General features: G+C 36.0%; 1 protein-coding gene across 5 annotated transcripts in view; it reads left to right on the top strand.

Annotated features, from left to right (window-relative positions):
- gab1 (GRB2-associated binding protein 1) overlaps positions 1–10,000 on the top strand; it is a 123,686-nt gene that overhangs the window by 74,866 nt on the left and 38,820 nt on the right. For all 5 annotated transcript variants that reach the window (XM_056457886.1, XM_056457878.1, XM_056457905.1 and 2 more), the window contains exon 3: positions 4,293–4,590. In XM_056457886.1, the coding sequence (XP_056313861.1) occupies positions 4,293–4,590 (298 nt within the window). The remainder of the gene's footprint in view (positions 1–4,292; positions 4,591–10,000) is intronic.

Genomic DNA, 10,000 nt, shown 5'->3' with positions numbered 1-10,000 from the left:
ATGGCTCACTCATCTTGGCAACTTTCCTCCAAAATGAAGACTTCACCGCTTCAAAAATAAAATAAGCTTGACCTTATATCATATTCCAATTTCTGGTCTGGAGCTGCCAGAATACTTAAAATTAAGTAATAATAATATAATAATAATAAAAAAATGACTCTTTAAAAGAATAGTTTTGTTTGTGCCCGTCACAACTTATAAGAGACAAGTCATTAATAGAAGGAAAGATTTTGCACGTCTTAGAAATCCAACCCTTCTGGTTTCAAATATATAGTAAAAGAGTTTTATACCTTCTCTCTATATATTTAAAATTGAATGACTTTGAAAATGTAGCTATAAACTCAAAATGAATATAGTTTCTTATACACCTTGAGTATGTTTTAATCATTATTTAAAAACATTTCAATACAAATTTCAGTGCATTACTGAATAATTCATAATTCAAAATAAAAAAGATTTGAAGGATATTTCAACTTGCCTTGCTATGTCACAAGTAGATCAAATTATTAGATTCTTTAGGAACTTGCTGACCTTGACAAAGTCATGAGGGTCTTCACTCTTCTCTGTGATTTCCGTTTTAACTCTTTGAGCATATTTCTGTATGTTGATTATACCATTTGATTTTCTTAGTCGCACAACATTATTCTGATTCTGAATGCTCAAATGTTTGCAATATTTTTGTTTATTTTGCAGTAAAACCCTAAAAGAAAATCAGCCATTGGTGGTTTTAAGAATAATTCGTAAAATCCATAGAACCTTTCATTTGCTCAAAAGCCTCTTTATAATGTTTATTTGTATTTTTGATTTATTTTTGTTTATTTAAAATGTTCACAAAAAGATTCTTAGGTGAAACAACATGAAATGCTTGTATTATGTTTTAATTTTTATAATACTTGATGAAATAAAAAAAAATAAAATATATATATTAAGAGTCCAGATACAAAAACCTCCAAATGCCATCTGAAATTTTCCTCCTAGGTTTATGTTCAGTAATTAACTTTAAAGGCAATGGAAAGGACTTATTCGTCACTACAAAAGTAAAATCTCTGAGCTTACACATAAAAGTTGGAGAAAAATGCAAATTTTAGAAGAAAATATCAAGCGACATTTAGAGGTTTTTGGCTCTAAACTTTTCATATATTCAAATGATTTTAGAAAAAAATCAAGCATAATGGCATTGATCCTTAAATAGTCTCCCCTCTCATATTGTTGGCTAAACTAATCAGCATTTTTCTGTTTGACTCTTGAATGTTCACGGTTGAGTGAAGCTTTTCTGGAAAACCTTGTGTTCCCTCTGTGTCGCTGTACCCACGTAAGATGATCTGTGTGACAGGTTAGTCGAGGCTCTCCTGCCAGTAAACATACACATACACACACACTATCTGTGTAATATGAGCTGTGAGTGCTTTGTTTTGAAGCGGCAGGCAGAATCTAAGAGGCCTCTATGTTGGTTTAACCGTAGCAGAGAAGCAAAGCTAATGCTGTTATTTTGTAGCACCGTCACAGACTTTCTGACGTGTTTTTAAGATTTTATTATCTAACCTTCCATTTCCATTGACGCATTACCAGACATTTTTAACCAAATTCATTTATATTGCTTACAATCTACACATTTTTTTAATCAGTTCATGCTTTCCATGGGAATCGAACCCACATCCTTGCTTTGCTAGCAACTTTAAGTTCATTTAAGCTAAAGGTATCTTGAATATACATGGCAAGAATATTGAAGTGAAGAGGGGCTTTCCATACTTGATATACTGCTTGGATAATGCTTGATTGGGAAATTTAGGTCACACACATTTAGGTCTATCCCGCTGATCAGTTGTTGAGTGTCATGTTGTGTGTGTGTGTTTGGTTTGGCATGGAGGGTCTGTTGCCGTGTGGTGGGGTGATATCAAAAGGGCCAGAGCTTGGCCCTTTTACAAAGAGAACCCTGTGGATGGAAAAACAGCTGAGAGGGGGTTAGAGGGGGTAAAGTACAGCATTGTTAATCCCCTCCAAACCTAATGGTAAAAAATAAACAACAACACAGATTGAGCATTCCTGGCAGTCTGGCGGTTTAATGACAGAAGCCTGTGATCTTTTCCTCAGGGTTAATTTCCTAATCTCATTTAAGACACTCGCTAATGGCAAAGTTTAAAGGCAAATCTTTTTTAGTTTTTTCTGTAGTTAGATTTTTTTTCTGTGGGCAGATTAGCTGTAATTAGGTCTTTATTTTGCAAATTGTTCTTGGGTTATGTGCAAACTATTGAACAACTATCAACAAACTAATCAAGTATCTGACTAATCAACATTGTTGAAGTAGTCAGAGTGCAGAGTATATGTAAGAGCCCAATGCAGGAGTGCATTAAAGCAATGCAGTTAAACACCAGCATATTGCTCTATTCTTTAACCATAATTAAAAACAATGACACACATTCAGGATTAATCCACACAGTAGCAAAAGCTGAATTGTTTTGAAACTTGATTACCACACGTGTAGGAACAGCTGATGGTGGCCATAGCAATGACAAACTGCAGAGGATTGCTCACAAATGCATTTAAATCAGTAAAGCAGCACGCATCTCATTTCAACGTGGCTTAGGCCGTGATATGTGAATATAAAGAGTTAACCAGATACAGTACAAGCCATGTGGAGTGATTACAAGTAACAAAACACAATTAAATACGTATTTTGCAAGCTAGAGAAAACAAGAAGGCAACCATTTTAATCACACTTACCCTTGTGAACTGGAGGAAGAAACTGACCCATGAACTGTGTACTGATGAAGTTCCTGTCAAGCTTTGACAATGTCCTGTACATCAATAGTCATTTCTGATCCTTCCATTAACAAATGGCTGACGAATCTCCCGTTGCAGGGTATATTATTGCATTAATCACAAGAACGTTTACTCATCTTTAGTCATGCTAGCCACTCTGCTAGCATTTAAAGGGAAAGGCTCGTTCACGGTTTACTGAATCCGGCACTTCATATTTCATATTGTTTTGTGTCGACATCGATATGAACAGGCAAAAGATCCAGATGAATGACGAATCATTTAAACGACTTTGAGTCAAATCATTTTTTTTTAAATCTGTTTTTTTAAGCAAGATTAATTTTCAAAAACCCTTAATAAGGGCTTTTTAAATAAATGATGCTCCCTTTATGGTCAATGAAGCTCTCAGAACCAATGCCAGATGTAACCATAAACAGGACAAAAGAAAATACACAGACAGGCAAGTGTGTGTATAGCTTTTCTTTTTGTGATATTTTTCCTTTTCACACATTTATTCCACCATGTTTTACACACCCATCTGATAGATGGTTAAATGTAGGCTAGTTTTCAAAGAGATAAAGTGCCACCCTCCAACCTTTATTTTTTTCACAATCCGTGACATTTTGAACTCTGCTTTTTATTCAAAACATGCATTTGCATGTCCCCTTCATTTAAAATGGCTAAAAAACATGCATATTCAAGCTGTAATTGTCAGTTCCATCTTTTAGTGCGAGTGCATTTCAGGATTTTGGGTGGTGTTAGTTTAAAGTGCATCTGCATAGAGTTTAACCAGTGTCTCCAGAGAGTTTTGAGTGGATTTCTGCCAATGTAAGCCGGTCAGAACCCATGGTGTCCAGTGCATGCGGCTGGATCAACAGGATTAGGTGTCACTTAATACTTGCAATGGCTTTTCTATGACTGAAATATCCCACAATGCTTTTCCTGCAGTATGTTGGTGTTAATTGTGTATGCTTTTCATGTAATAATATTGCATAACAGCATGCTTATTCTAGAGAGACCAGCCTGACGAACTATTTGTAGGCTCAAAGTTTGGTCTAAACTCCTTTTAACAGACCTATTTGACACTTGTAGTGAGAGGAAACGGACCAAAAGAGTGGGAGAAAGAGCAATCATTAATATGGCTGCTGTGAAAATTCTTGCATTGTTTTAATCTACTTACATGCATTTCTTCTGTTACCTCAGTAACTTTCCTCAGGGTCTTTGTCATCTCCTAGGGTGTGAAGTGTGAATGATTGTCATATGAATTTGTAGCAAAAGCTTTAGTCCTAAGTTTAGTGTGTGGTATATGTTCATACAGGAGTTTTCCTGAAGAATTATACTGCATATATGTTGGTAACATATTGTTAGGGCTCAAAACTGTACTAATGTGTGTGTTGACTGAATTGGCTTGTCTCAGTGGTACATATCGGTCAAGAGAATAATGAAATAATGGCCTTCTCCATAGTCATGTGGACCTATAAATGCATGATTTGTACATACAACATGAACCGAATTGTTGTTGTTTTTGTTTTTAGGCATGGAAGAAGCGATGGTTTGTTCTGCGCAGTGGGAGGCTGTCTGGAGACCCAGACGTGCTGGAGTATTACAAGAATGACCATGCCAAGAAGCCCATCCGCGTTATCGATCTGAACCTGTGCGAGCAGGTGGACGCCGGTCTCACCTTCAACAAGAAGGACCTGGAGCACAGCTTCATCTTTGACATCAAGACTATCGACAGGGTCTTTTACCTGGTGGCAGACACTGAAGAAGATATGAACAAGTGGGTGCGCAACATCTGTGATATCTGTGGCTTCAACCCCACCGATACTGAAGGTAAATCATGCCACATGTTAGAGAAAAAATTAAGGGAATGACTGTGGTTATTTTTTTTTACCGTAGAGATTAAATGCTTTTAATTTTATTTATTTATTTATTTATTTTTTTGTAATTAAACTTTTTATTTTTACACTTCACTTAAAATGTGACATGCATCTTTGGATAAAAATATATGCAGTCAAAATGATTAGTGTTAGTTAATTATTAGTTTCACCTCTTGTGAAATTTATTTATTTTTTTATTATTTTCCAAGTGTTTTTCCAAGTACTGTTTTTACAGTATATCCTATTTTTTTGTTCTGGAGAAAGTCTTATTTATTTTAATTTAGTTATTTTAGTTTAGTACAGTGGTTATCAATTACGATCCTTGGGATAAAACAATTTAAGGTCAATTTTATTAGCCCTCTCAAAGAATATATATTGAATACGTATTTTTTCGATTAGCTACAGAACAAACCACTATTATCCAATGACTTGCCTAGTAAACCTAATTAATTATGTTCTGTTATCATTGCTCAGACAAAATAAGTTGTAGGAAATTAGTTATTGAAACTATTACAGTATGTTTAAAAATGTATTAAAAAAAATCTTCCTTCTATTTAACAGCATTTAAGAATTTTTTTATTTTAGTGTATAATTGAAAATGTGTTCGTCATGGTTCATTACATTAAGTCTTACATTGAGTTCTTACATCTACATGAGTCCCAGTAGACTTAATGGTCATTCACTGTAATGAAGATTCAAGATCGAAATGCCAAAGCCTAAAGTGTCTCCCTGAGATTGATTCATTGTGGCACCTCGGGGTCTCTATCAGTTCAGTTATATTGATCTCAAATGCTGGCGGCTCACTGTGGCCTTCTTTAGAAGTGATGCGAAGCTTGTAATTACTGTTTTGGTAAACAATGCTTATGTCATTTTGTAGAGGTGTGAACCTACACTGGTCTCACGGTTTGGTTATGATTATCATGCCATCGATTCGGTTCAATTTGATATCTCAGTGCATTGACGGTGCTTTCCATACACAGTGTGATATTTTACTTCACAGCACAAGAGAAATGTATTAATATATTTATATATTGTTTGTAATACAATTTTGTCCTTTAGTAAAAAGTCAGATATATGAACTGTACCTTTAAAAATAAGATGCACAGAACAACATGAGCATTTATAGCAAATAAACAAATGTAAATATCCTGCTCGCTTTATGAGCCCTGAATTCTTACACCCCTTATGATTGGTCACATGCTCAACAGAAAGGGCTTTGATTGGATCTAATGCTGACACTGTTTTGAGTGACACTGATAAATGGCAGTGCGTTCACAGCTGATCCATGATAGACGCGGTGGAGAAAACTCACTCTGCAGACGCGCTCCAAAAGTATCGCTGTAACAGCCGAGAGGAGAGGAATCGTCGAACCAGCAGGTCAAAGGGCCACAGTGAGAGAGAAAAATTAAGTTTACTTTCATTTTCTCAATCGCAGTGAAATAGGGGCTTCTGCTGTAAGTGTCAGTGAAAGACTGTCCATCAAACACACACAGTGAATTGTGCAGAGTTTTTGCATTTTTAAGTAGTTGGAGTGTTTTAATTACTCTCGATCGCCTCTCTCGCCATAGTAAGCTACCGCGACATATGAGATAAATGACATCAGTACGTAATAACTGGTTATGATCTATTACTGAACCGATACCGAATTATCCATGTCTGCATCACCGTGCATCAAATTAAAAAAAAATTTTGACAGCCATATTAGTTTGTACTGAGAAAGCTTTTAGAGTGTCCTTCGAACCGTGCCTGAGTGCGTTTGACCCACATCTTCCAGTATGTTTGACAAGAGTGAGTGCTCCGAATCGCACTCTGGTATGGTTCAGTTGGCCTACCTTGGCCTGGTTGGAAGAGGTGTGGCAGAGATTGGGCTTTGCTATAGTACAATTTTAGTGTGAGTGCAAAGCGTGCCTGAGCGCGAAACTGATAACGCGACGTTTTTTTCTATGAATTTATTAATCATTCTTACTTTTCAAAGAACGCAAACTGTTATAGTTTATTAAAGATACAAACCCCTCACTGGACATCAGTTGATATCTTCAGCAAACCTCCTAATACATGCCGCACAATGACTTTCATGAAAGTTTATGAGCATCAAATGTTGTGGATCTGTTCAGCAAAAGATTGTACTGTGTGTCACTGCATCCAAAACGACTTAAAATATTACAAAACAATAGAACTAAAGCAATCTTCATTGTACTGAGCGAAAGCGATTCTCGTCCTAACTGAACATGCTGAGGGGGAGAGAGAAGAGGGGCCAGTCACACCCAATACTAATGCGAGTACGCCCTTAGTATAACACTTATGATTATACATCAAAAACTACATATTTTTGTTAATAATTTTCTCCTCTATTTTTATTTAATGGTCTACTGATTTGTTGGAATGTAGTGGGTACATGACATGTTTAGTGTAAATTTATTTTGTTTGGCCATGTAGTAAAGGATTAGTTCTCCCAACAATTTTAATTCTGTTATTAATTACTCTCATGTTCATCTTCAGAACACAAATTAAGATATTTTAGATGACATCCAAGACCTCTCTCTTAAACAGCAATGGACCCTGCTATACTGAATCTATTAATGCAGGCTAAACAAGTAGCAGGAAACACATTTAATAACTTACGACATGCATTTAGGTGCCACCACAATATCGTCAGTCATCAAAATATTTTACAGGGAAGCCAAAAAGCTTCCATACATGTGACCTGAATGACGTCAGACTCGAGAGTTTTTGAGTTCTCCTTTACTCTGCTAACAGAAGTGTAATTGACTGATTATGCACCATTCACATTAACGCATCTTTCCTGTTTAGTTAATTACGTAAAGCATTATCAAAAGAAAATTAAGCTGTATTTTTGTTTTCTGGGATCCTTACAACTACAGGATTAAAATACTCTGTTATAAATGAGTAATTAATCTGCAGGTCAAGTGAATGCCGAACCATGGGATCCTGATCTGCACACCCATAATCTAATATGAAGAGGACAAGATGTAAAAAAAAAAGTCACTAATGTCCCCAGAATGTGCATGTGACATTTCAAATTAAAATACCCCATAGAGTGTATGAGCCAAAACACTCAGTTTTTTTTTTATTTGTTGCATAAAATCAAATGACTTTTGAGAAGAGGGCGGAGCTTAAAGTTCCCATGCTTCGGCATAGTGGCTAAATCAAAACAGGACAATCTCATGCTGTGAACATATCAGAAGATGTCAGTAGCTGTGTTCAGTCATATATGTTTGAACTGGAATTGGACAGTGAAGGACCAACTGTGTAAGAAGTAGCACAATAGCACAACAGAAAGTTTCTGAATGGTTTGTGGGTGAAGTGAGAGCTTCCTTCAATTAATCGAGTAGCATATGCCATCATAATAATCAATTGACCTTTCGCTAAGCCCCGCCCTCCTTAGTGACTGTGGCTACGTCTGTCAAGCTTTCGTGCCTGGCACGTCTATTACAATGTGTATGCGCCAGTGTCTGACATTGCCAGGGATATAATTAATCATTTTTGGCGAACAGGTGAGATATCTGAGAAAGTGAGACAAAAAAGGACTGGAGTATGCATTACAGGGGTATATTCACCACATAATAAGCAACCGATTAGAAAATGATTCAATCAAAATTGAAGCTAGCTTAGCCTAGCCGCCTCATACACTGACCTTTCAACAGCTTAGTTCATGCACAGCAGGATAGCTGAAATTTACAAATAATCTATATTAATAACAAATTAAACCGTGATTTCTCTTCTTTTTTTTTTGCCAAAAATCCTGATAGACTTGTTGTGCAATGAAATATAGCGTTACTGACGAGGAAGAAAGAATTCACAGAAAGAACAGCCAGAAAGGGGGAATTCATGGATTTGTGTCGAATATTAGCATCATTGACCCATAACAAAGTACAGTAGTACCTATAACATTCAGTATGTTTGTGTGCTCTTTATACAGTTTCTATTCTAATTTGCAGTTAAGTGGAAGACATAAATTAATTGAAATGCAAATCAAAGTATAAATAGCAGAAGTGAACAAATAGATTTTCCCTACCAGCAAACATTAATCAGGCACCAAATATAAAAGCAGACACTAACCCGGTATAACGTCGTCACCAATGACTTAATCTCTAAAAGACCGACGAAAACATCGGTGAATTGCAGCCCTGACATGGACATGAGGGTTATAAATGACTGAAAAACAGCTGCATATATTGAAGTATATTGATTTGCAAGTGCTCAGATTGTGATCACATCTCGGTTTTGTTCTGTTTATATGTAATTTCAAATATTCGTAGCTTAAAACAGATGCAAATATGATTGCTATTAGTATGACTACTATGGCTACTATATAGTATTACTACTATGGTTTTTTTTGGTGTGGCTTAGCGAAGTAATTACTCACTGTAGGTGCTCGTGTGAGAACTGATGTTAATATATATAGATTCAGATAATATATGCTTTATTGAAGTATACAGGAATGTTGTAGTTTCCTTATGGGCTGCATATATGCTAATGGGGGAGAGATAGTCATTAATAGGTGGGACTTCTTCCCCCTGACGACATGTCAATAAAAAAAATCTGCGAATATTCCTTCTCAGAGGCGGTTTATTATTTATTTTGATTATTTAAAAAATAAAATGAGTTTTTCCATTACATGCTGGCCGTTCTCACACACTGCAGCCACACAAATGTGTTCACAACTCAGAAGTTGCTGAGATTTTGTTGATGTATTTCCCACTGTAAGAATATTAAGTAGGGTATGGAGGCTTTCTTTTTGCAGCTCATGTCCTCATAGCAAACTAGTGGTAAGAGAGGTGTGGTTAAGAATAGTTTGGTTAAAGCCATCAAACTTATGTCAGCAGAGAAGGACTGCCACTCCAAATGCAAAAGCTAATGGTCAGTCTTTGATTGAAGATTATTAAAATAAACAATTTAGTTTCAGTGGATTAACTTGCATGGCTAAGTTGTTCACCTAAAGTATATCAATCTGTGTTAGATTGTAAATTTTAATTTCACATGGACTTCAAGTCTTCATGTAAAATGAACATGTTCTTACTGCTGCACCTTAATTAAAATCTCTGAAGCTTTAACTGATAGCTGCTTTCAGGATGAACATTTATCCACAATGGAAATGCTCACGTTAATTTCTAACCTCATACATGTAGGAAAACAACATTAAGATGGAAGATGTGTGCTATAGAAGATAGAATAGTAGGAGAGAAGCTGTGTGCATTCAGCCGCACACGCATTTGACAGAAGGGCAAGCTGATGTAAACTGTGCTTTAGTGGGTGTTATGCTTGAAAAACGTTTTAATCGTATAAGGAAAAAACCTCGCATTGTGGTCATCGTTCAGACAGCCTTGTCGACTTTTAAACCT

Source organism: Danio aesculapii, chromosome 1 (assembly GCF_903798145.1).
Source record: "Danio aesculapii chromosome 1, fDanAes4.1, whole genome shotgun sequence".
In the NCBI taxonomy this organism is placed as follows: domain Eukaryota; kingdom Metazoa; phylum Chordata; class Actinopteri; order Cypriniformes; family Danionidae; genus Danio; species Danio aesculapii.
Note: the sequence above shows the minus strand (reverse complement) of the source record. Positions and strands in the feature narration are given on the sequence as shown.